Source organism: Plecotus auritus (genome assembly GCF_963455305.1).
Source record: "Plecotus auritus genome assembly, chromosome: 7".
NCBI lineage: Eukaryota > Metazoa > Chordata > Mammalia > Chiroptera > Vespertilionidae > Plecotus > Plecotus auritus.
In genome coordinates this window covers 53,789,028-53,816,915 of record NC_137774.1, presented here as the reverse complement: position 1 = coordinate 53,816,915, position 27,888 = coordinate 53,789,028, and the positions used below count along the sequence as shown (strand labels likewise).

Sequence of the window (27,888 nt, the reverse complement as noted above, 5' to 3'; positions counted from 1 at the left end):
TAACCCAGTATCCTAATTTACTTGTCAATATGCTCTGTCTCCATCAAAACATAACTTAAAGCTACTTACAGTAAGATAAATACAACGCATACAGAAAATCAGAGCCAGGAAAAGGAAGAAGAAATACATGGTAATAGCTCTAAGCTTGCTAAGCATCCAGGGCAAAGGGAGGGACTTGTTGAAGTCACATGGCTCTTATCAGAAGCGAAGGAGCACCACCATTCCCTCGAAGAGGGCATTTCCCTGGCACACCTTCCATAAAGAACTATCGTGTAAAGTCTTAATTTAGCATAGAGTGATGCAATGCATGTTATTCACGCCAACAGTTTATATTCCAAAGTTATTTTCGTATGACTTTTTATTATAATGGCTTTCAAAGTTAAGTCCAGGGGTGTACTAGGACAGTGCAATGCAAAGTAAACAAATTTGAGGGGAAGAATGAAGGTCTATTATGTTAATGTGGTAAAAATAAGCTCAGTCAACAACCAATTTTCCCCCCTTAAACTATATTTTTATTGATTTCAGAGAAGAAGGGAGGGAGAGAAAGAGAGAGAGAGAGAGAGAGAAAGAGAGAGAGAGAGAGAGAGAGAAACATCAATGATGAGAGAGAATCATTGATTGGCTTCCTTCTACACACCCACTATTGCGGATGGATCCTGCAACCCAGGCATGTGCCCTAATCAGGAATCAAACCGTCACCTCCTGGTTCATAGGTCAATGCTCAACCCCTGAGCCGTGGCAGCCAGGTTTAGCACTATCCTGTAATAGTCCCTAATTTCATGTGCACTTTAGAGCAGTTTCCCCACTTGAGTCAGAAGACAAATTCTTCCCAACTGTAAAGCAGATTTTACTTTGTGTCTATAATTAAGGAATCTGAGCACATGCATGTCTATGGATTAACAGCAGTATTTTTTTCTAATGTTTATTAAGCCACAATTTCTTATACTGGGGAAAATGCAGAAACAGATCCATTAAAAGCCTCAGGATACAAACTGTGGGATGATCAGATCATGCTATTAGCAATTTTAAAGAGGAATAGTGGACTGTTACCAAATGTGGTAACAACATGACTTAATGTGTTACTTCAACATTAAGTCCAAGGTTACTAAGAGGTGAGCACAATACTTGGGACTTGGCAGTGGTGGGGCATAAGCCCTTTTTAAAGGGCTAGATAATGTCAAGCAGGCATTCGATTCAAAAGATCCTCTTCCAGACGACAGAGCTTAACGAGGCTTACCATTTCTACAGCGCAGTTATAGATGAGCTTCTCTGCAGTGACGCTGTTCACTTCATCGATAAATCTCTGTTTGTCTGAGAAGAAGCGATTCAGCTTCTCTGTAAGTTTCTTGCACATGGTGATGCACAATTTGTATCGTTCATTCAGATTTTTGACAACTGAAAAAGAATGGATTTTAATTTTCCTCCAGAGATAAAATCGCGGTGACAAGCACCTGTCCTGCTGATTTAAGGAAAGTGGCACTAAACGATCGTTTAAAAAATGACTGAAAGGTTCGTATGCTCTCTTTCAGTGAGGATTGAGATAAAGCGCTTCTGACTGCTCTCCGTATCAGTTAAATGGCAAAAACAAAAACAGAAAAGCCGGCACCTTCTGCCATGTAAGAATATTTAATAACTGATTCCTTACCCACAACCTGCCTGGACTCATGGGGAGGGGCAGCCCCAGCACGCCACCCATACCTTGTTTCACTGCCGAGGACGGACTCAGCTTCCCAGCCTTGATCTGGGCTTTAGCAAGATGCAGTGACGCCGCCAGCAGCTGGGCCGCTTTCATGTACAACACCAGCTGCTCCACCCGCCTGCACAGAAGGCAGCAAGTGAGTGTTAGCCTGCGAGCCCCCGCCAGACGAGGCTCTGCACGTACCAGCACCATTACAACAGCCCTCCACGGGAAGGGCGCGCACCGGGATATTTTTAATGCACATATGACTCAGAAGGGCAAAGTTTCGGCATGGAAAAAGATGTGTGTACTTTGAATACAATGATACACTCAAATAAAAATCAGTACGATCTCTTATCATCAGTACCTTCAACAATATAATTTATAGGGAAAAGGCAACACTAAGGGTGCAGAGCCTTAAGTCTTGGCTCATGCAGTGGAACCTAGCAGGACAAGGTAACTCAGTGAGATGGGACCTTCAGCAACAGCAGGCCTCCCTCTCAGACAGGACTATAGAAAGCCTCAAGAACATGGAAATAAATGCAAAGGGCACCTACCCCCAGTCCTTGCTCAGCTGGCTGATCTGGTCCATAAGCACACTCTCCTGGACCTGGTACAAGGAGACGGCAGACGAGCACAGCTCCGGGAGGCCTCCCCGCGCCGCTGTCAGGTCCAGCACACACTCCGTGAACATCAGCATCATGTTCAGGTGGCGCAAGGTGTCTGTGTGTTCTCGCTGCAGCAAAAGCCAGCTTGTCTTAGAAACTCTTAGGTTAAGAAGAGGTGCGTGCTCACCTCTGTGTGTAAACCACGGCACTGCTGACACTTTCTATACTTATGAATATCAGAATGAGCAAAGGAGATGGACATTTTTAAATTCCAGGAAACTAGTGAGAATATAGACACAAATAAACCAAATGTGGATGTGAGCACATTTGTGTGTATATCTGAGCACCCACAAAATTTAGCTTCAAAGATACGAGGTCACCGTGCTTTTACCAGAAAATGAAACACCAAATGATTCAATCACTATACATGAGACAAAACCATGACAAAATAGATTGCAAGGATATTCTGCACAGGAAACCATTCTTCTTGATGGTTCAGTGAATGCTACTGACTTATAACTTGACTTCTGGAGGTTTTCAAGTTAACAGCGATTCCTAACACCAAAGCTCTAAACTTCTGTGATCTTTTCAGTTAGAGAGGGAAGCATAGACACACACAATAGCACGCAGTGAAAATGGATTTCAAAGTTAATGTTGTTAGAAGATTTATTTTTACCTATATTTTCCAATCTGAAATAAGACTAAGTTTCTTCCTCTCCCAGAGAATCATTTTCCTAGAGACAAGAGCATGAACCAATCAACTCCTGAAAGTCCACTCCATGCCAGCACCTGGACCATGTGCTCCAACACAGACACACACACCCATGATGTCCCACACACAGTGGGCACAATTTACGTCAGTTGATGGAGATGGAAAAACCTCTGAAGATTGCTTTGCCAGTCTGATTGTATTACACGTTTTCAAAATCACTACAAACCCTGCCGCAAGATCACTACTAAAGCTTTGTGTGCAGTGTTATGAGAAATATGTAATTCTCATTCACACAAAATAGAAGTGTTAGAGGCCCAGCACTGAGAGAAAGTTTCTTCTTCAGCTGGTCCAGAGAACTAGCCATTGCAGACTGAATGCAGGCGCAGCTGGCATTGTCCTCAGGGACAGGACCAGCACAGCCGTGGAACGCTGTCCCAGAGCCCAGTGGAGGAGGTGGTCTTTGGCATCACAAAACGCACCTCTTTTCTGGACTGGTGCTCAGCAAGCTTGTGATCATGGCGTGCTTTTCCCCGCAGAGCTGGGTCCATGGAGACACGATGCTGCTCTACAAACCTAAGTGAGCACCACTCTGCTTGGCAGGGTTACTTTCCAATGTTAGTAACTAACCTGCCTCATGGTTTATTTTTTTAAAACCTGAATTTAAGTGTATTACTTCTATCTTATGAAGAAAAAGCAGCTTTAAGAATAAAAAGTTATGGTTTTAGGAGAAACATTATACTTCAGAAGTCCTATAAGTAGTAAATAACCTTCAGATTAAAAAATTAAGAACACAAAATCAACCAAAGCTTACTATGGATGAGTGCCATGGTCAACGTTATTCTGAAAATATGTCAGCAATGTTTTTCAAATGGAAAAGGTCATTTAAAGAGAAGAAAAAAAACTTCAGAATTCCGATTCTCTTCCCTACCTCCATCAGTGTCTCTTCCGGCAGCTCAGGCGCTTCAAAAGTGATGAGCCCCTCCAGGCTGGGGGGCGAAGCCCCATAAGGCGTGTATCTCAGGCTGGGGGCTGCCTCTGTTCCCGGAGGGGATGGCCCCCAGCATGGCCCGGGTGGGGAGCCCACACACACGCGGCTGCTTGCGGAGCACAGGGAGCCCCCCGAGCTGCTGGAGCCCACTGCAAGAAGACAGGACACGGCAGCTCAGTGCCAGCAAGAGTGCACTGTCCCTCATGCCGGCTCGCACTACCAGAGAAACACAGGAAACACGCAACCAGAAGCACTGATCCTACTGAAACATTCAAATAGCTTTTATTTTGCCATGTCAACCTTTACACCTTGTCATTATGTATATCTTATAGAGGTCATCATAGCTACTTTTTAAATATTGTTTTAAACAAATTTATAGCATATACATTTCTTCCTGTTTCTCCACATTTTCATAATTATAAAACTCGGTGGATGCAATAGTCGTTAATTAAATTTATATACATAATGCTTATCTGAAAGCATTTATACTGTTTCTGATCTTTTAATATCACAAATAACACTAATAAAATCTAAATTTCCCCTTCTTTGCAGTAATTTACTTGTGATTAATGCTCCAAAGAGGTATGATAAACAGGAATGGGATTACCATAGAGCTAATATCATAAACATTTAACAGCTTTGTAAGAACTGCCACCACTCTCTGCAGCAGCTGAGAGTCAGCACAGAGCCCGCTAACCACACAGCTCTGGATAACACCAATCTACTATCCTCTCTAAATGTAGGATTAAGTGCCAAGATCGGGACCCAAAGTATAAAGAAAAAAAAGGTAAAATTAGATTTTGAAATACACAAAGCAAAGATAAACCACCTGTCATTTTCAAAACCTTTCCTGGCTGCACTAAAACCAGCCTTCAGTATAACCACAATTATATAAGTATATAATATAGTACTTTTACTTCATAAAGGGTTGTGTTTTTGTTTTGTTTTTTTCAAAAATATTGCCTCATTTATTTCTTATAACCCTTTAAGGTAAAGAAAATAGTTATTTCCATGTCATCAGAAAAAGAAACTGAATTCCAGAGAGGCTCAGTGACTTAGCTATCTAAGTCACACTATTACGTCATTCTCAGAACACTGTATTCCAAGCAGGAGACAGAGACCACAGAAGGCGATTCTTCACCTGAGGTTGTCCTTGGTCGAAGGACCGTGTGGGTCCGAGTGGGGGCCATGGCGCTGTGTGGAGGAGACCCCACAGTGAACAGGACGGCCCTGGAGCTTGCTGCTGCTCCCCCGGGAGGCACCAGGGCCACACCACAGGCTCCTGCAGGGCAGCCACAAAAAGGTACATTACTTTGATAGTGTTTATATTTGGGGGTGGGATTATAGGGAGACCTTCACTTTTATATTGTTGGTTTGTTGTTGTTTTTTACAATAAGCATTCAATACAGATATCCATTAAAACTATTTTATAGTAATCTTTCTTTTTTAAAACAATATATTTTATTGATGTTTTTACAGAGAGGAAGGGAGAGGGATAGAGAGTTAGAAACATCGATGAGAGAGACACATTGATCAGCTGCCTCCTGCACTCCCCCTACTGGGGATGTGCCCGCAACCAAGGTACATGCCCTTGACCAGAATCAAATCTGGGACCCTTGAGTCTGCAGGCCGACGCTCTATCCACTGAGCCAAACCAGTAAGGGCAATTTTATAGTAATCTTTCATGGCTACGAATCTCTCACACCAAAGCCCAGTATTCAGTTACTTCTGTGTACGTTTAAAATACATGAACTGGCCCTGGCTGGGTGGCTCAGATGATTGGAACATTGTCCCGTACATTCAAAGGTTGCAGGTTCGATCCCCAATTGGGGCACGTGCAGGAGGCAACCAATCAATGTTTCTCTCTAACATCAATGTATGTTTCTCTCTCTAAAAATATATATATATCAATAAAAACATATCCTCAGGTGAGGATAAAAAACAAAACACATCAACTGCAGTCAATTGTCCTGTTGAGGATAATTTGAAAAAGTGAAACCAAGAACAGGGAATAAAAATTTGAGGTAAAGCTGAAGGTAGGTCAGAAGTCTCCATAGCAACAGAGCTACAGAAGGATGTTGAAAACTGAGTGCAAGTACATTTATGCCTTAGAATTGCACCCTTACAACTGCAGGAAGACAGGGAGCTGCAACAGGTGTCGAAGGGGCCTGATGGGCTGAACTTGGGCTGAATGAAGAGAACTAAGCAGAATCAAGAAAAGTTGTCCAAAGCGTTTCCACACTCAAGCATCTGAAACACCTTACATTTTTGAGACAACAGAATGGAGGCAGGAGTTAACAACATATATCATAAATTTAAAGAGAGACTCTGAACCAGACATAGAAAAAAATTGCCTCTCAATGTCCATCTTCTCTGCAATAGAGCACAGCACACTTAAAGCATCAACTTGACAGCAGAGTCAGGGGGCAGACTCAGTGAGCACCAAAGCCCCACTAAAGCAAGTCTTGTCTCATAAGGGTGTCTCCAACACAGAAGTTCTCCCAGGGTAGACACAGCTGATCCTCACAGCCAATTGGCCTGGAGGTCAATTCCTCCCAGTGATACCAACAACAATCAAGGCTTAACTACAACAAGACTGTGCACACAGCCCACAAAGGGGTGCACCAAGAGTGTCCACCTCAGGTAACTGGAGAGGCTGAGCCACTGGGCCCTATAGCACACCTAGCACACAAAGCCACTCTATCAACTCAGGGAAGCAGCCAAAATGCGGAGACAAAGAAACAGGTCACAAATGAAAGAAATGGAGGAAAGCAAATGACTGGATATACAGTTCAAAACCACGGTTATAAGGTTTTTCAAGAATTTTATAGAAAAGGCCGATAAATTTAGCGAGACCCTCGAAGATATGAAAAAGGACCAACTAGAAATTAAGCATACAGTGACTGAAATAAAAAATAATATACAGAGATCCAACAGCAGACTAGAGGATCGCAAGAATCAAGTCAAAGATTTGAAATACAAAGAAGCAAAAAAAAAACAAAACACCCAACCGGAAAAGAAAAAAGAACCCAAAAATATGAAGATAGTGTAAGGAGCCTCTGGGACAACTTCAAGCGTACCAACATCAGAATTATGGGGGTGCCAGAAGAACAGAGAGAGCAAGATACTGAAAACCTATTTGAAGAAATAAGGACAGAAAACTTCCCCCACCTGGTGAAAGAAATAGACTTACAAGTCCAGGAAGCACAGAGAACGCCAAACAAAAGGAATCAAAAGAGGACCACACCAAGACACATCATAATTAAAATGCCAAGAGCAAAAGACAAAGAGAGAATATTAAAAGCAGCAAGAGAGCCCTGGCTGGTTTGGCTCAGTGGATAGAGTGTTGGCTTGCGGACTGAAGGGTCCCAGGTTCAATTCCAGTCAAGGGCACATGCCCTGGTTGTGGGCTTGATCCCCAGTAGGGGGCATGCAGGAGGCGGTCAAATAATGATCCTCTCATCACTGATGTTTCTATCTCTCCCTCTCCCTTCCTCCCTGAAATCAATAAAAAAATATGTATTTAAAATAAAAAAATAAAAAATAAATAAAAGCAGCAAGAGAAAAACAGTTAGTTACCTACAAGGGAGCACCCAAACGACTGTCAGCTGATTTCTCAACAGAAACTATGCAGGCCAGACGGCAGTGGCAAGAAATATTCAAAGTGATGAATAGCAAGAACCTACAACTAAGATTACTCTACCCAGCAAAGCTATCATTCAGAATTGAAGGGCAGATAAAGAGCTTCACAGATAAGAAAAAGCTAAAGGAGTTCATCACCACCAAACCAGTATTATATGAAATGCTGAAAGGTATTCTTTAAGAAGAGGAAGAAGAAGAAAAAGGTAAAGATAAAAAATTATGAACAAGAAATACATATCTATCAACAAGGGAATCTAAAAATCAAGTGAATAAAAAAATCTGATGAACAGAATAAACTGGTGAATATAATAGAATCAGGGGCATAGAAAGGGAGTGGACTGACAATTCTTGGGGGGTAAAGGGATGTGGGGGGTGTGGGAAGAGAGTGGACAAAAATCGTACACCTAGGGATGAGGACAGTTGGGGGGGGCGGTAAGGGCAGAGGGTGGGGTGGGAACCGGGTGGAGGGGAACTATGGGGGGAAAAAGAGGAACAATTGTAATAATCTGAACAATTAAGATTTATTTAAAAATAAAAAAGAAAGCCCCTCATTTTCTTTCTTTTTTTATTTTGTAGTTATATTTATTTATTTTTTATTTTTTTAAATAAATCTTTATTCAGATTATTACAATTGTTTCTCCTTTTTCCCCCCATAGCTCCCCTCCACCCGGTTCCCACCCCACTTTCTGCCCTTACCTCCTGCCCACTGTCCTCATCCATGGGTGTATGATTTTTGTCCAGTCTCTTCCTGAATCCCCCCATACCCCTTTCCCCCTGAGAATTATCAGTCCACTCCCTTTCTATGCCCCTGATTCTATTATATTCACCAGATTATTCTGTTCCTCAGGTTTTTAATTCACTTGATTTTTAGGTTCACTTGTTGATAGATATGTATTTGTTGTTCATAATTTTTATCTTTACTTTTTTCTTCTTCCTCTTCTTTAAGAATACCTTTCAGCATTTCATATAATACTGGTTTGGTGGTGATGAACTCCTTCAGCTTTTTCTTATCTCTGAAGCTCTTTATCTGCCCTTCAATTCTGAATGATAGCTTTGCTGGGTAATCTTAGTTGTAGGTTCTTGCTATTCATCACTTTGAAAATTTCTTGCCACTCCCGTCTGGCCTGCATAGTTTCTGTTGAGAAATCAGCTGACAGTCGTATTGGTGCTCCCTTGTAGGTAATTAACTATTTTTCTCTTGCTGCTTTTAATATTCTCTCTTTGTCTTTGCCCTTGGCATTTTAATTATGATGTGTCATGGTGTGGTTCTCTTTGGATTCCTTTTGTTTGGGGTTCTGTGCGCTTCCTGGACTTGTAAGTCTATTTCTTTCACCAGGTGGGGGAAGTTTTCGGTCATTATTTCTTCAAATAGGTTTTCAGTATCTTGCTCTCTCTGTTCTTCTGGCACCCCCATAATTCTGATGTTTGTATGTTTGAAGTTGTCCCAGAGGCTTCTTACACTATCTTCAACTTTTTGGATTTTTTTTTCTTTTTGCTTTTTCGGTTGAGTGTTTTTTGCTTCTTTGTATTTCAATACTTTGACTTGATTCTTGTGTTCCTCTAGTCTATTGTTGGGTCTCTGTATAATATTTTTTATTTCTGTCAGTGTATGTTTAATTTCTAGTTGGTCCTTTTTCATATCTTCGAGGGTCTCGTTATATTTATTGGCCTTTTCTAGGATATTCTTGAAAAGCCTTATAACCATGGTTTTGAATTCTATATCCAGTCGTTTGTTTTCCTCCATTTCTTTCGTTTGTGATCTGTTTCTTTGACGCCGCATTTTCAATGCTTCCCTGAGTTGGTAGGGTAGCTTTGTGTGATAGGTTTCCTATATGGCCCAGTGGGTCAGCATCCCCAGTTAACCTGAGGTGGACACTCTTGGTGCACCCCTTTGTGGACTGTGTGTACAGCCTTGTTGTAGTTAAGTCTTGATTGTTGTTGGTATCACTGGGAGGAATTGACCTCCAGGCCAGTTGGCTGTATGGATCAGCTGTGTCTATGCTGGGAGAAGTTCGGTGCTGGAGACAGCCTTATAGGATTAGACTTGCCAAATTGCAATAGCCTCTGTGCTCAGCTTGGATGGGGTGGAGTCTCAGGGCGGAGCAGACAGTCTTGGCTTCCAGCCAGCCTTGCCCTTGCGCGCGTGCGCGCCTGCAGACCTCTGCCTTCCCCGGCTCCCGGGTCTCTGCCCGAGAGTCCAGATTCCCCCCACAAGAGCGTGGGTCCCCAGGGGCTCGCCTGGAACTGGGGTTCAGTGCAGTCAGAACTGGGGTTCAGTGCAGTCAGGAGCTTCCGACTCCCTTCTGCTAGGGAAAGCCTGTGGCAACCTCCGCAGCCTTTGTGCACACTGGCCCGCGCGCCTCCAGAACCCTGCCTGCCAGGGCTCCCCCGGGTCTCCCCCGGGTCTCCAAGTCTCCGGGTGCCTTTCTCTCTACCTGACAGTCCAGACTCCCCCTGTATGAGCCTGGGTCCACGGGGTTTCGCCCGGGACTGGGGTTCAGTGCAGTCAGAACTGGGTTCAGTGCGGTCGGGGGCTTCCTTCCCCCTTCCGCCAGAGAAAGTCAGCCAGGCTCTCAGCCCCCCTTCCTCTCTGCGCGCACAAAGACCCTCTGCCATACCTTCAATTCTCTGTGAGCTTTCCTCTTTCCTTCTAGTTGTAGAATTTTCACTCAGCCAGCTTTCCTGTGGTTCTGGATGGTGTCCGTTCTGTCTTTTAGTTGTAGTTTTGAAATTGTTGTGCATGGCAGCAGTTTAGGTGCTTACCTATGCCGCCATCTTGGTTTCTGCCAAAGCCCCTCCTTTTCTAAGACTCAATGGGCAAGGCCATGCTGCTTGCTGTACTGTCTGCTGCTCCTTGGTGACTTAGGGCACTTGGGTCCTCAGAGACAAATTTAGGGGTCAGACCAGACTTCATAGTTGGCACAGTGTCTGAAAGATGCCAGTGTGCCTGATGAGGTGGTGGATGTGACAAACACCCCTCAATACATTTCAAATGACTGAAATCCAGCAAAGTAGTTCTCTACCCAAAATAGAATAAAATTAAAACCAACAACAAAAGGAAATTTAGTGGACTCACAAATATGTGGGAATAGAACTTCCAAATAATCAATGGTCAAAGACGAAAATGACAAGAAAAATTAGAAATTAATGTAAATGAAAGAAAATACACAACATACCCAACCTTATGGTATGTAGCTAAAGCTGTGCTTAGAGGGGACTTTATAGCTATAAAAGCCTTTTAAAAGTTAAGACTGCCTGGCAGGTGTGGCTCAGTTGGTTGGGCGTCATCCCGTGCACCCAAAGGTTGCCAGTTCGATTCCCAGTCAGGGTACATGCTGGGTTGCAGGCTCAATTCCCCAGTAGGGGGTGTGTAGAACAGGAGGCAGTCGATCAATGTTTCACTCTTACATCGATGTTTCTCTCTCCCTCTCCCTTCCTCTCATTCTAAAAATTTACCTACATATCCTATATAATAGAAGCCCAGCAACTGAATCGCACAATGACCAGAACGACCGGTCAACCAGTCGCTATGACATGCACTGACCACCAAGGGGCAGACGCGCAATGCAAGAGCTTCCCACTGGTGGTCAGTGTGCTACCACAGTGGAAGAGCCACTCAGCTGACCCGGATGAGCGGCTGCTCCCACTGTGAACCCCATGGTGATGGGCAGGAACCCAGGCTGTGGTTGTTGCCTCCTCGCCCCAGGCTCCACCTCCTAGCACCCTGCTGACTCCAGACGCCCGCAGGCTGTGCAGCACCGCTGCCAGGCTCACAGAGCTGACCCCAGAGGCTGGGAGGCGAGTTTGTGGCCACCGCGGGACTGAGGCCTACTACGCCGCTTCTCAGTGCTAGTGTCCCTGGGCCTGGCCCCAACTGGGTCCCCTAGAGAGGCGAATGCTCCGGCTCCACAGAAGATGCCCAACCAGGGAACAGCCACTCAGAGGACGGGTCCACAGCCACTCGGTGCATGAATTCTGTGCATCGGGCCCCTAGTATATATATAAAAGCCTAAGCAACCGTTATGATCCGACAACCAGCCAGTAACTATGACACGTACTGACCACCAGGGGGAAAATGCTCAACAGAGGAGCTGCCCCCTCGTGGTCAGTACACGCCCACAGCCAACCTCCCGCAGTCCCTCCCCCAGCCAGCCGGCCCCAATCAGCCCCAATCACTGGCCAGGCCAAGGGACCCATCCAGTGCACAAATTCGTGCACTGGGCTTCTAATATATATATATATATATATATATATATGCGCAATATGGTGCCAGCATACATATAGACACACAGATCAATGCAATAGAATTAAAAGTCCAAAAATAAATATTTTATGGTCAATTGATTTTTGTTTAAGGCTAGCAAAACAATTTAACTAGGGGAAGAATAGTCTTTTCAATGAAATGTGCTGAGAATGCCTAAATATCCACATGCAAATGAATAAAGTTAGATCTCTACACCACATTATCCACAAGAATTAAGTTAAGTGGATCACAGACCTAAATGTAAGAGCTAATCTATAAAACTCTTAGAAGAAGAAGAAAAACTCTTAGAAGAAAATACAGAGTTAGGCAAAGTTTGGGTGTTATTTAAGGAGTATCTAGAGAAACTCAAAGACAATGGGGAGACAAAAACAAAGACACCAGAGAAGAGTTTAGCTTCTGACACCTACAGCTACAGCAAACACTAAACAGCCTGACTCTTAGCTAGATTAACAGAAAACTTCACACTAACTCAATTCCTTTTATCTAGTGTATTATGTCTGGCTTTCAACAAAAAATTAAAAGGAAAGCTAAGAGAGAAACCAAGATGGCGGCATAGGTAAGCACCTAAACTGCTGCCTTGCACAACAATTTCAAAACTACAACTAAAAGACAGAATGGACACCATCCAGAACCACAGGAAAGCTGGCTGAGTAGAAATTCTACAACTAGAAGGAAAGAGAAAAGCTCACAGAGAATTGAAGGTATGGCAGAGGGTCTTTGTGCACGCAGAGAGGAAGGGCGGCTGAGAGCCTGGCTGACTTTCTCTGGCGGGAGGGAAAAGGAAGCCCCGACTGCACTGAACCCCAGTTCTGAATGCACTGAACCCCAGTTCCGGGCGAAACCCCGTGGACCCAGGCTTATACAGGGGGAGTCTGGACTGTCAGGTAGAAAGAAAGGCACCCGGAGACTCCGAGACCCGGGGGAGCCCCGGCGGGCAGGGGTCTGGTGGCGCGTGCGCCAGTGTACACAAAGGCTGCGGAGGTTGCCACAGGCTTTCCCTAGCAGAAGGGAGTCGGAAGCTCCTGACTGCACTGAACCCCAGTTCTGACTGCACTGAACCCCAGTTCCAGGCGAGCCCCTGGGGACCCACGCTCTTACGGGGGGGGGAATCTGAACTCTCAGGTGGAGGCTCAGGAGCCGGGGAAAGCAGAGGTCTGGAGGTGCGCGGGGCAAGGCTGACGGGAAGCCAAGACTGTCTGCTCCGCCCTGAGACTCCACCCCATCCAAGCTGAGCACAGAGGCTTTTGCAATTTGGCAAGTCTAATCCTATAAGGCTGTCTCCAGCACCGAACTTCTCCCAGCGTAGACACAGCTGATCCTCACAGCCAACTGGCCTGGAGGTCAATTCCTCCCAGCGATACCAACAACAATCAAGACTTAACTACAACAAGGCTGTACACACAGTCCACAAAGGGGTGCACCAAGAGTATCCACCTCAGGTTAACTGGGGAGGCTGACCCACTGGGCCAAATAGGACACCTAGCACACAAAGCTACCCTACCAACTCAGGGAAGCAGTGAAAATGCAACAACAAAGAAACAGATCACAAACGAAAGAAATGGAGGAAAAGAAATGACTGGATATAGAATTCAAAACCACGGTTATAAGGCTTTTCAAGAATATCCTAGAAAATCCCGATAAATTTAGCGAGACCCTCGAAGATATGAAAAAGGACCAACTAGAAATTAAAAATACACTGACTGAAATAAAAAATATTATACAGAGACCCAACAACAGACTAGAGGAACACAAGAATCAAGTCAAAGAACTGAAATACAAAGAAGCAAAAAACACTCAACCGAAAAAGCAAAAAGAAAAAACAATCCAAAAGTTGAAGATAGTGTAAGAAGCCTCTGGGACAACTTCAAACATACAAACATCAGAATTATGGGGGTGCCAGAAGAACAGAGAGAGCAAGATACTGAAAACCTATTTGAAGAAATAATGACCGAAAACTTCCCCCACCTGGTGAAAGAAATAGACTTACAAGTCCAGGAAGCGCACAGAACCCCAAACAAAAGGAATCCAAAGAGAACCACACCATGACACATCATAATTAAAATGCCAAGAGCAAAAGACAAAGAGAGAATATTAAAAGCAGCAAGAGAAAAACAGTTAATTACCTACAAGGGAGCACCAATACGACTGTCAGCTGATTTCTCAACAGAAACTATGCAGGCCAGACGGGAGTGGCAAGAAATTTTCAAAGTGATGAATAGCAAGAACCTACAACCAAGATTACTCTACCCAGCAAAGCTATCATTCAGAATTGAAGGGCAGATAAAGAGCTTCACAGATAAGAAAAAGCTAAAGGAGTTCATCACCACCAAACCAGTATTATATGAAATGCTGAAGGGTATTCTTAAAGAAGAGAAAGAAGAAAAAAGTAAAGATAAAAATTATGAACAACAAATACATATCTATCAACAAGTGAACCTAAAAATCAAGTGAATTAAAAACCTGAGGAACAGAATAATCTGGTGAATATAATAGAATCAGGGGCATAGAAAGGGAGTGGACTGATAATTCTCAGGGGGAAAGGGTTATGGGGGGATTCAGGAAGAGACTGGACAAAAATCATACACCTATGGATGAGGACAGTGCGGGGGAGGTAAGGACAGAAGGTGAGGTGGGAACCGGGTGGAGGGGAGCTATGGGGGGTAAAAAGGAGAAACAATTGTAATAATCTGAATAAAGATTTATGTTTTTTAAAAAAAGGCAAGCTAGAAGGTAAAAGCCATTTGAAGAGAGAGCAAGTATCAGAACTAGACTCATATATAGCAGATACTGGAATTATCAGAACAGAAATCTAAAATAACTATGACAAATATGCTAAGGGCTCTAATGGAGAAAGTAAACAACATGTAAGAACAGATGGGTAACATAAGTAGAGAGATTGATACTCGAATAAAGAATAAAAGGAAACATTACAAGTAAAAATCACTGAAACACCGATGAATAATACATTTGATGAGCTCATCGTAGCCTGGACATGGCTGAGGAGAGAATCAGCTTGGAGATATGTCAATAGGAACTTCCAAAACTGAAAAGCAAAGAGGAAGAATGAAAAAAAATAAAAACCACAGAATACCCAAGACCTGTGGACGACTATAAAGGAATGCCGTGTGCACAATGGGAATATCAGAAGGCAAAGAAAGAGAAAAGGAACAGCAGAAATATTTGAAGTACTAATGACCGAGAATTTTTCAAAATTAATGACAAAACGGCCAAAACCGGTTTGGCTCGGTGGATAGAGCGTCGGCTTGCGGACTGAAGGTCCCAGGTTCGATCCCGGTCAAGGACATGTACCTTGGTTGCAGGCACATCCCCAGTGGGGGGTGTGCAGGAGGCAGCTGATCGATGTTTCTCTCTCATTGATGTTTCTAACTCTCTATCCCTCTCCCTTCCTCTCTGTAAAAAATCAATAAAATATATTTTTTTAAATAAATGACAAAACTAAACCACAGCTCCAGGAAACTTAGAACACCAAGCATGATGAACCAAAAAGTCCACACCTAGGCATATTCCCTTTGGATTAGAGATCATGTTCAATCAGTTATCTGCCAGTCCAGATATTTCCTCCTTTGGATGCTCATAGAAAAATCAATTAAAAATTATAATGTGTCACAGGAGACCTTTGCCTGTAGGTTCCCAAGTCATAGCTCCTAGGTCATACAACACCTTGGCCCAGAGGAAACCAATTCTCAGAAATTCTTTGTGGCTTCCTCAAATTCCTACACTAACTCTATATATTTGGCATGCATGAAGGTGTGTAAAAGAGTAAAAACTCTGAGATATTAAAGAGACTATATATTTACCCATTTCTTACTCCTGTGCAAAGATCTTGACAAATATGACTTTTAAAAAATTATAGCCCCAGCCAGATTGCCTCAGTGGATAGAGTGTCAGCCTGCGCCACCAAAGGGTCTTGGGTTCAATTCCGGTCAAGGGCACATACCTTGGTTGCAGGCTCCTCCCCAGCCTGGGCCCTGGTCTGGGCTCATGCAGGAGGCAACCAATCCATGTGTTTTTCTCACATTGGTGTTTCTGTCTTTCCCTCTCTCTTCCACTCTCTCTAAAAGACCAACAGAAAAATATCCTCAGGTGAGGATTAAAAAAAAAAATGACAGAGAAAACAAGACTAAAGAGACTACAATAGTGATTCTGAAATTTAGGTGTACTTAGTAATCATGTGAGGAGCTTATTAAAGATACAGATTCCTAAAATCCAAGTCTGGGTTAGGCCTGGAATCTAAATGTGGGTCTACAGACGTAACAGCCCTTGGAACAGCTATGCAAGGGCGAGGGATCTGTGACCTGTGGGTCTTTACAGGAACTCCTTGGCTGTATAAGAAAGTTAAGAATACATGAGTGGTTAGCCTAACTTTATCCAGTATTATCCTACTGATAAAAAATGATCTTGGTCAGAATTCCTTCTAACTCATAGGCCATTGGTCATCAAGCTATGGAACAAGTCCCTGTCTTGACAGGCTACTGAGAAAGACAAAAGGACAAGGACAGGGTGAAGAAATCTGTGCCAGTAAGCTCATGCTCAATCAATGGAAGCAGGTAAGTAGAATAATTACCTCCAGCCCAGCCTAAGAGGCCATGTCCTAAGCCCTGGAATCTTTGCATGGGCTATCTTACATGGCAAAAGGAAATTAAAGTTGCAGGTGGAACTAGAATTGCTAATCAACTGACCTTAACATAAAGAGATAATCCAGCGGGTCCCATGTAATCACAGGGTCCTTTAAGTGCAGAATAGGGAGGCAGGTCAGAATCTAGACTGGCCACTGCTGACTTCCAGATGGAAGGGGCCGAGCAGGGATAAGAGCAGCATCTAGAAGCTGGAGAAGGCAAGGAAACTCACCCTCCCCAGAGCCCACAGGAGCCTGCTGGCACCTGCACTTTGCCCAGAGAGACTAATTTCAGACTTCGGACCTCCATTAACTGTAAGGTAATACATTTGTGTTGTTTTAAACCACCAATCTTGTGGTAATTTGTTATAGCAACAATGGAAAATTAATGAATACATTAACAAATTACTTGCCCCCACCCCTCTCCAAAAACAAGTAGTTTTTTCTTACCTGTATCCATTGGTCGTTCTGTATTTAAACTGTCTGTGCTGCCCTGATGTCCACCTAAAAGTGTCTTGACTTGTTGATCTGATAGTTTCCCAGTACTGACAGATCTAAAAAGAGTGATTTTAATAATGAAAAACCCACACGTAAATAATAAGGATTTAAGCCAAGCCATAAAAGGGTTAATGAGAAGTCAGAGAACAAGGAGACAAAAAGAGATAACAATTCAAGATAGAGATAAACTTCATCAGCAAGAGCTCTGTATTTCCAGCTACAGGAAGCATCTACGGTTTTCAGACTCTATCAGGGGTCCTCAAACTTTTTAAACAGGGGGCCAGTTCACTGTCCTTCAGACCGTTGGAGGGCCGGACTATAATTTAAAAAAAAAACTATGAACAAATTCCTATGCGCACTGCGGGCCCCGGACGAGTCAGCTGCTAAGCAGGTCAGGCAGCGGCACCCGGCGGGCCGGATAAATGTCCTCGGCGGGCCGCATGTGGCCCACGGGCCGTAGTTTGAGGACGCCTGCATGTATACAGTTCATATCCAGCTACTAATTTGGTCTGGTTGTTTTGTAACAGAAATATATGTACTATGGTAGTTTTCATGTTTATTTTTAAATTTTCAAATACATTTTTATTGATTTTAGAGAGGAAGAAAGAGGGCTAGAGAGAGAGAGAAACATCAACTGCCTCCTTCACGCCCCCTACTAGCATCAAGCCAGGCATGAGTCCTGACCGGGAATTGAACCGTGACCCCCTGGTTAATGGGCCAATGCTCAACCACTGAGCCACACCAGCAGGGCAGTTTTCATGTTTAAAGCTGGAAGGAAACGGTGTTTTTTACCTGCCAAACACTGCCTTGCTTTGCTGCTCAGACGTCTGCCTCTCACTTCCTGGTAGTAAGAGACAATGAGAGCATTCTCGTGGGTCATCCCCATCTTTAGATTGCCCTTCAGAAGGCCCATGACGAGGAACCAACGCTAGCAGGTTGGAAGATGCTTGTGTTTTGGGGATTTTGAAAGGAGCTGTGGTCTAAAGAAACATGTAAGCTGGTTATTACGATGTGTAAAGCATTCAGTACTGGTAGGCTGCATAGCCCAGCAGCCAGGAGCATTGACTCTGGAGCTGTTCAGAACTGGATTAAAATACTGGCCCTTCCACTTACAGCCTCTCTAACCATGGACAGCTCAGTGGGATAATGTACATAAAGCATTCAGCAAGTCAAGGGCCTACACTGTACCTGGCACATAGCAAGTGCTCATTAAGTTGTAGCTCTTCTCATCATAAGTCCTTTCCATACTAGTTCCTGACGTATTGTAGAGAGCTCAGGTCAGCTATTCCATGGTATTGCTGCCTCTGCATTCATTCTGTTTAGCCAAGTGGACTGCAGGGACCTTAAACTGACACTTGCCTTCCTGTTAAGTGCACACCCTAGCTAGCAGCCCGCATTGTCACCAGCAAATGTAAGCTCCTGATGTAACGCCCCACCTCCCAGGATCTTCTTCGTGTACCCCTTAGGTAAGACCCCCATGGAGCTTACCAGAACCCTGCTCTTTTGGTTTCAATTGAGCAATCTAGCCTTAGTAAGGAACCCTGAAACACTCTACCCATGAACCCTAATAAAGGCATGCGCCCAGATCCTGCCTCTCCCTGGCTGCACACTGCCTGGGCATCCCTGTGGGCCCCACCCCAGGTGTGCAGGGTATCTTTCAGGAGCTGTGAGTAAAAGACCTCTATTTCAATTTCTCTTGTGGTCTGTTATTGAACTGGCTCTCCATCCGTCCACTTCACAATGTTAACAAAGTCATAACCCCTACAAAGGTTTAATAAACACACCTTGGTAGGAGAGCCAATTATTGTTGGTAAAGGGGTTTTAAAGAACCAGTCAGAACTCCGTGGAGAGGACCCCAGGTGTTTGGTGGGAGAAGTCCCCAGGCTGCCAGGCCGACTGGGCTGAGGGGAGTGACTGCACCCAGCCCCAGTGTGGGACGGGCACACAGGGTCGGAGTGCTGCTTTCTGAGCTTCTGCTTGTGCTGGTAGATGTCGGTGAGGCTGGGGGCGCTCTGCAGTCTAGCACCCAATAAGAAAGACTGTGGTGACTGAGCCTGTGGCACTGAAGAACCTACCAAGAAACAGATGCAGTGTTAACCCAGTGGGAAGAAGTACATGGCAAAATCATAAGGATTAAGAAGACAATTCTTTTTTTTTAATTTATTTTATTGATTTCAAAGAGGGAGAGGGAGAGAAAAATCAATGATGAGAGAGAATCATTGATTGGCTGCCTCCTGCATGCCCCCTACTGGGTATCGAGCCTGCAACCCGGGCACATGCCCTTGACCAGAATCGAACACGGGACCACACGGGACCTTTTGGTCTGCAGGCCAACGCTCTATCCACTGACCCAAACCGACCAGGGCAAGAAGACAATTCTTAAAATGAGAATTTCAATGAACGCCTTATTTTCCATGAGATATTCTAAAAGTGTTTACTTGGCGGAAGACTATTTTTTTGGCATCCTTTACAAACCAGTGACAAGAACATAGTCACTGATATTCTCAGGAGACAGAAGTGGATAACAGGTATATTAGCTGCTTTATCAGCAGCTAGCAAATAACTCAGATTAATGCAAGATTTAATTAGAACCAAAACAACAAACACAATGAACAGGATCATTTCCATCCTTTACATAAACACATATTTGGGTTTAACAATGTGATTATTCCCTTTTTTCACACCTCAACTAAAATAAACGTTTCAAACGAACCCAGAATAACCCCTTATTTAAAAAAAGAAAAAGATATGTAAGGAGAATTAGATAATACACTGTTCCTGAATTTGATTTTATTTGTTTAAAATTAACAAGCTTATGTCCCTGGCCAAAGTGGCTCAGTTGGCTGGACATCATACCATGCACCAAAAGGTTGCCAATTCGATTCCCGGTCAGCGCACACACCCAGGTTATGTGCCAAATCCCCAGGAGGGGGTGTGCAGGAGGCAGCCGAGTGATGTGTCACTCTCATATCAATGTTTGTCTCGCTCTTTCCCTTCCTCTCATTTTAAGAATAAAAAATCTTCAGATATTCTTGACTCTAAGGGGATACCTACCAGGGGCCTGGGAGACAATCTTGATATGCTAAGCAGTTGGCAACAATAAGAGACTTCACCCACACAAACCTGGTTGCTGCCAACTTAAGGTCCACTAAGCCTTGAGCTCCACTTACAAATTCTTTGGCACTTCTAAACCAAACTACCACCGATAACATTAAGAACATACAAATCTTCTCAGAGATCTATAACCATCATCTTTCTAAAAATGGACATCAATAGGAGCTTTTGCTACTGACCACTCCTGGCTAATCTCATACTGAATTTGATATTTAACTTTCCATAACTGGGTTCTGCCAAACACACACAAGCACAGGTACACATACGTGTGTGTATATGTATATGTGCATATGCACAAATAAGTAAAATTAGTGGCAAAGTGTTATGGACCGGAAAGCTAAGTTGTATGCTTTCCCAAGGATCAGAGTTCCTTTAACTGGCCAACTCCTCAAATGCATGCACAGTAAGATTTGACTTTAAAAAGCATGATTTACACACATCTTTGGAGGCATATATGGTACATAATAAAGCAAATAAACATCTATATTTGTTTTTTATTTGAGGCTAACTAGTAGTTCTTACCAAGAATAGTATTACTTGGGGACAGGGGTGAGTTAGACGGGGTCAGCTACATCTGCATCTATGTAATACTTGCAACAATAAAGATTAAAAAAAGAATAGTATTAAAGCAACAAAATTACATTTCCTAGATTTTCATTATCTGTGTGACAATGACCAAAATTTAGCTAAGTTACTTAATTCCTAAGACTTATTTTCATAAAAGAATCATATACCCCCCCAAAAAAATGGCCACACCAACTGGACACTGATTCTATTTTTTTGATAAGACTAAAAAAACATAACTCAAATCCATCCTATATATAATATGCAAATTGCCCCCTCTACTGGGAGTTCAACCAGGGTGCTGGGCTGGCCAACCACCCACGGCCCCTCCCCTGCCCCTGATGGCCCCCTGCCCCAATTGGGGGTGGGGCCAGCCCACCAACCACCCGTGACCCCTCCTTCCTCCCCCCCCCCCACGGCTGGACCCCACCTGTGCACGAATTCGTGCACCGGGCCTCTAGTTCATAATAGGATTACAGTTATTAATATGCCAACTCCATCTCCTACCTGAAGAGTTCCTCCTCCCGGACTCCTGGCCCTGTGGGCGCCCACAGCAGCACTGACTCCATGGCTCTGGAATGGCACCAACTGCAAAGAGGGAACAGGGGCAGGACAGAGAAATGCTTCAAAACCAGCTAAGAATGGAGACAGGCAACACATGCACAGATTGCACAGTACATTGTAGTTTAACAAAATTTACTCAGCAAACAGTTAGCTCAGCTAAGCAACCAATGTGCTGGGTGCTAGGCATACTAGGATCAAAAGTACTATAATCTTAAAACAAGATCAATAGGAAAGAAAGCCACGTACAATCAGCATCTGCAACAAGTATGTCGTTAAAACACGGAAGTACAAAGAATTTGTCCATAGTGTTGGGTGCTTGTGGAGCTGAATCACAGTCCAGCTACTGTACCTCTAAATCTACCCCGTTCCTGCTCCCCAGGGCTCCCAGTCACTGACTGCATATTTTGAGGCATTAATTCAGGCCTGTTCAAGCAGGTCAGGAAATTTGGACAACTCAGTGCATGGGGACACTCCTTCAGTCGGGCTAACCTCTCTGAGCCCTCACTGTAGCCAGGACTCCTCACTTCCTTCCTTTCCCTCACAGGGTTGCATCTGCATGGCAGTCGTATGGGGCTCCCTGTGAACTCTTTTTTTTTTTTTAAATTATATTTTTATTGATATTTTACAGAGAGGAAGGGAGAGGGATAGAGAGCTAGAAACATCGATGAGAGAGAAACATCAACCAGCTGCCTCCTGCACACCCTCTACTGGGGATATGCCCGCAACCAAGGTACGTGCCCTTGACCGGAATCGAACCCGGGACCCTTCAGTCCACAGGCCGACGCTCTATCCACTGAGCCAAACCGGTTTCGGCTCCCTGTGAACTCTTGCTTCCTCCCCTTTATCCAGCACAGGTGTTCCCCAATCTTTCTTGCACATCTCTGCATCTATCTTCTTTGCATGTACCTCTAAGGACCCAAACCAATAATAATGAGAGCTGGGGAAGACTTCAGGGGATTTAAGTAGGCAAGAAACATAGGTCTACAAAAAGGAAGAGGCACCGACCAAGGGGTTAGGTAGGCAGGCAAAGGGTTAGCAGACTCTGAGGAAGAGCCTTTTCCTTGAGTTCAAGGATAAGTTTTGGAACATGTCTCTGGAGACCTTGGAGTGCCTTAGGAGCTGCTGAGGGATGAAGCAGAGCCAAGATTTTGTTTGAAAATAATTTCAGCTAAAAACAGCTTCAAAACCATTGCAATAGGTGAGGTGGTGACACACATTTTTTGAGTTTTTGTGGGTTTCTTTTTTAAACATTATCACTGTGGTTTTGAAATCAGGGCTTCTGGGCACTGTCCTTGCTCTGCCTCCTCCCAACCTTCCCATTCCCTCTGAATCCTACTCCGGCAGTCTTGGCTGAGGGTGGCGGCCCTCTCCATTTAGAAATGTGTGTGCATGTGTGTGGGTATAAAAAAGTTTTGGGTTTTTGTTGCAATTTTGAGATCTGCCACCACTGGGCCCTCTCTGTACCACCTTATCTTCCCCGCCATACGGATGCTGTTTTACACAAATTCTGCAATCCCAATTGCTCTGGTCTCTCTTACATATATTCTAAAGTTGAAGCATTTTCTTTGTCTTATTTTCACTAAACGAGTGCTTTAAGGTTTGTTTTTATGTTTGGTTGGGTTTTATTGTTGCTGTTGTGTTTCTGCTCTGTTTTAACTGTTCCTCTGCTGTACATGGTTCCCAGTAGGTGGCAGACTGTAACAAGGCTACCACCACATCCCTCCCTGGACACAGGCAGTGCTGTTATGTACACGACTGTCTTTTAATCCTCAGAAATCTGAGTCAGTAGGGTAGGAGTTTTATGTATTTTAACCTAGGTTTTCTGACTTTGTGTTTAGAGCCCAAACCCAAAGGAGATACTTTTTATCCAAAAGATCCATTTGTACTATTATATTTCCAATGGACACCCTAACAGATTTACCCAGAGGTTCTCGAGAGGGACTAGGGAGCAGGGTGTACCCAGGGGGTGGGATATGGTCCCTGCCAGCTGCGACTCTCTGCCACCGTGAGCCAATGGTCCCAAAGAGAGTGCCAGGTCAGATCTGGCAGTAAAAAATGTTGAGGACAACTGCTTTAAACTCATACCCAAAGGGGAAGGTGAATAAGGCCTGGAAGATCCAGTGGAGAGTCTTTGTCCGACTGTCTGTGCTGCATCTGCGGGCGCTGGGGAGCCGGCTCCCACCCGGAGGAAGCCCATAGGACTGGTGTTGGACCTTCGCACCACTGCAGACCTGGGAAGAAAAAGAAAATGACTCCCTCTGACAGGTTCTAGGACTTTCTTTTTCTTTTTTTCCTAAAACTTCCTAGAAATATGCCATGGAGATTTTTTAAAAAAAATATGTAACAGTCATATGGCACAAGTATAAAATGCATAAAATTATATAGTGAAGTCTCCCTCTCAACCTAGTACCCTTTCTCCTAATTCCCAGCACTTCCTCCACCTGATGCACAAGGCTACCCGTTTTTAGCCTCAAAACTTCCAGAACTCCTAATTCACTGCAGGCACACCCGGCACTGCACACATTGCCAGCCCTAGGACAACACAGGTTTGAACTGCGCAGGTCCACCTACATACATTTTTTTCAATAACTACTGTAAATGTATTTTCTTTTAGGATTTTGATATTTTTTTCTCTCTAGCTTAGTTTATTATAAGAATACAGCATATAATATAGTATATAACATACACAATATGTGTTAATCAACTATTTTGTTAATCAACATATATTAATGGACTATTTATGTGGTAAGGCTTCTGGGCAACAGTAGGCTATTAGTAGTTAAGTTTTGGGGGAGTCGATTTTTCAATCGCACAGGGCACTGGGGCCCTAACGTCTGTGTTATTCAAAGGCCCACTCTATAATCATACTTTCATCTTTAGAAAAGATAATGTTATATATACCAACCATTTTCTCATTTTTTAAATGAACTATCAGCCAATAGTTCTTTTCTTTAATGCTCAAACTGGTGTCTAGTGGATTTTTTAAATGTTTTTATTGATTTTAGAGTAAGAGGAAGGGAGAGGGAGAGATAGAAACACTGATGTATAGAGAAACATCAACATCAATCGATCACCTCCTGCATGCCTCCTGCTGGGGACTGAGCCACAACCTGAGCTTGTGCCCCAACCAAACCAAACCAGTGACCTCCTGGTTCATGGGAAGATGTTCAACCACTGAGTAGCTGGGCTATACCAACCATTTTCAAATTTGAGAGTGTTACTACCCCATTATACTCTTAAAATTACTGATAATCCCAGAGAGATTTTGTTCATGCAACATACAAGCTGATTCTTACTGTATTAAGAAGTTAAACAGAAATTTTTAGAATTATCAATTCATTAAAAATAAACTTACCATAGGTAACATAATTATGAAAAATAATTATATCTTCCAAAACAAAATAAGTTAGCGAGAAGTGTGACATTATTTTACATTTTTGTGAATCTCTAATATCTGATTGAATAGATGACAGATGGATTCTCAGAACTATTTCTACATTCAATCTGTATAACATTGGGTGTAGTATATGAAGGAAACCCAGACTTACACAGATACGTAACTGGAAAGGGGAGAAATGTTTTGGTAGCCTTTTCAGATACTTCTCTTTGATGCTACATAAAAACTCAGCAAGTCATCATTTCTGAAAGACTAGTCACAGCATGGAATTAGAAACCACGTCAGTGAGATTATGTATTCTGTTACATTTGATCACTTGGGAAATATTGGTTGAGCCCAGCTGGTGTCGCTCAGTGGTTGAACATCGACCTTTGAACCAGAAGGTCACGGTTCAATTCCCAGTTAGAGTACATGTCTGGGTTTTGGGCGCAATCCCCAACAGAGTCGTGTAGGAGGCAGCCAATCAATGATTCTCCCGCATCATTGATGTTTCTATCTCTCTTCTCCCCCTCCCTTCCTCTCTGAAATCAATAAAAATATATTTTAAAAAAGAAAATATTTGTCGACTGAGTTATGCAGATATTCCAAATGTTGAGACATTATATAATATCAAAGAGTCACATTCACATCAAAAGACCACCATTAATCCTAGAAATGGCTGTCAATATGTAACAGGAGATGTTAAGATCACAATGATGAATACAAGTTGTCCAAAATTCTAATTTTTGTTCAGGAGCTCAAATTTTATGTCATTTGTTTTCTATAAAGTTACAGACTTAGTTCATTTTTTAACAAAATGGCTGCCAAATATCCATAATCATAGTTTTGTTCTTTAAAAATGGTGTTCATGAAAAAGTGGCTAGTTCAGCTTGCAACTAAAACAATCATACAAGTGCTTTTCCTTAAGATAACTATTCCAATGTGCCGCAAAAGTACTTTATGCCTACATTCCACTCAAAGCTAAGATTTTCAAAGAAAAATAATAATTTTTACTGCTTCATTGAAGACATTCTTTGGTATTGCAAGTGTGTGATAGTAAAGAACACAAAGACTAACAGTATAGATGGGGGCCACTAGCTTGAGGTGTTTTAAGGCACCAGCAATTTTTCCATCACTGGTTTTGCACTATCAGTACATGCACTGAAAAAGCCAACAATATTCTAGTATTACCATGAAAATAGTTTTTTCCTCATGGACCCTATAAAAAGGGAGCCACAAACCACACCTGAGAATCACTGCTAATAACACTCTTCATCACTTTTTTCACTTTATAATAAACTAAACAATCTTCTACTTTAGGACATAGAGAGCTGCCTTACTCTTTTTTGGAAGATGCTCCATTGTCAGAGATAATCTATAATAAATCAGTCCCTTACTGGTGGACATTTGGCTTATTTCTCATCCTTTGCTATTATAACAATAACTTTGTATACAATTTCATACACAGGCAAGGACTGATTATCTATACAATAAGTTACCAGAGTTGAAGTGCTGCTTAAAAGATATCCTAATATATAAAATCTCAGGGTCCGTAATATCCACAACGACCGGACAACCGGAAGTCAGTGCTGGGTTGCCGAAGTCAGTGCTGCCTCGGCTGTGAGAGCCAGGACCCAGCACTGACTGCCAACGGGGCTGCGGATCAGGCCTGGAGAGAGGCCCAGGGTCAGAGAAGCAGGGTCTGATCCATAGCCTCCATGGCAGCTATTGATCAGCACTTGCCTCTCTCTTTTGCTCTGGGCCTGGCCAGCAGCCGTGCCTCTTCCTCTCTGGCCTCCGCTGGGGCTGCTAATCAGCCCCGCCTCTCTGATCAGGCCCGCTGATAGGCCCGGAGACACTGACTGGCATAGAAACCGACCAATCAGAACCTAATCCTGGTGAACTGCGAGGAGCCAATGGCTGCCTAGGAGGTGGAGCTTTTGATGCTGACTCGCATAGAAATTGACCAATCAGAACCAAATCTGGGTGAACTGTGAAGGCAGAACCTAAGGTGGGGGCTGAGGAGGGGTTTTAAGGGCAAAAGCTGTTTGGTGTAAGAAAGCAGTTCAATTTTTTAATGACTGGTTTGGCAGTATAGTGCATATGGCTGGCTATCAGTCCAGATATAGAGATTATGTATTTTTGTCTGCCAAGAGTATCTCCTCCTGATGAAAAAGGCTCCCCCCACCTCATTTAAGCAATCCTGTCCTATATAACCTATACTACTAAAAGGGTAATATGTTAATTAGACCAGGTCGACTGGCCATCTTCCGGACATCCAACTTCCTTCTGGACAAAGCCATGGTGGTGGGGGTCGAGACAGAGGCCGTTAGGGGCGATCAGGCTGGCAGGGGAGGGCAGTTGTGGGCGAGATCAGGCTGGCAGGGAAGGGCAGTAGGGGGAGAGATCAGGCCGGCAAGGGGGGGCAGTTGGGGGCGATCAGGCAGGCAGAGGCAGTTAGGGGCCATCAGGCCGGCAGGGGACAGCAGTTAGGTGTGAAATCAGGCTGGCAGGGGAGGGCCATTGGGGGCAAGATCAGGCCAGCAGGGGAGGGCAGTTGGGGGCAACCAGGCCGACATGGTAGGGCAGTTGGGGGTGAGATCAGGCCAGCAAGGGAAGGCAGTTAGGGGTGATCAGGCAGGCAGAGGCAGTCAGGGGCGAGATCAGGCCAGCAGGGGCACTTTTCTAATTAAAAAAATTTTTTTTAATTAAAAAAATACTTTGCAATTACAGTTTACATTCAATATTATTTTGTATTAGTATCGGGGGTATAGCATAATAGTTAGATAATCATCTACTTTACAAAGTGTTCCTCCTGACATTTGCAGTACTCAAGTGACACCATACATAGTCATTAAACTACCAGAGGCCCGGTGCACGAATTTGTGCATAGATGGGGTCCGGTTGGCCTGCCCCAATCAGGGCCGATCTGGCTGGGCCAGCTGGGGGGAGGGGACACGAGTTTGGCTAGCTGGCCCCACCCCTGATCGGGGTGGGGGAGGACTGCTTGGGGATGGGGCCAGCCGGGGGGGGGGGGGGGGCCATGAGCAATTGGCTGGCCAGCCCCGCTCCCTGGTTGAACTCCCAGTAGATGGGACAATTTGCATGTTAGTCTTTTATTATACAGGATTAATGGCTATATTTCCTATGTTGTACTTTACACCCAGATGACTATATTGTAATTACCAATCTGTACTTCTCAATCCCTTTACCATTTTCACCCACACCCCCAACTCCCTTCTGC

The 27,888-nt window shown here is 43.8% G+C and overlaps 1 protein-coding gene across 1 annotated transcript in view; it reads right to left on the bottom strand.

The window, feature by feature from the left end:
- Nucleotides 1–27,888, bottom strand: part of ULK2 (unc-51 like autophagy activating kinase 2) — a 145,023-nt gene that overhangs the window by 4,331 nt on the left and 112,804 nt on the right. The window contains exons 16-25 of the mRNA XM_080677137.1: nucleotides 23,354–23,499; nucleotides 21,212–21,292; nucleotides 18,811–19,097; nucleotides 17,819–18,006; nucleotides 16,979–17,082; nucleotides 5,128–5,268; nucleotides 3,927–4,135; nucleotides 2,236–2,414; nucleotides 1,699–1,817; nucleotides 1,238–1,395 (exon numbers count right to left, since the gene is read on the bottom strand). Coding sequence (XP_080533263.1) covers nucleotides 1,238–1,395; nucleotides 1,699–1,817; nucleotides 2,236–2,414; nucleotides 3,927–4,135; nucleotides 5,128–5,268; nucleotides 16,979–17,082; nucleotides 17,819–18,006; nucleotides 18,811–19,097; nucleotides 21,212–21,292; nucleotides 23,354–23,499 — 1,612 coding nt within the window. The remainder of the gene's footprint in view (nucleotides 1–1,237; nucleotides 1,396–1,698; nucleotides 1,818–2,235; nucleotides 2,415–3,926; nucleotides 4,136–5,127; nucleotides 5,269–16,978; nucleotides 17,083–17,818; nucleotides 18,007–18,810; nucleotides 19,098–21,211; nucleotides 21,293–23,353; nucleotides 23,500–27,888) is intronic.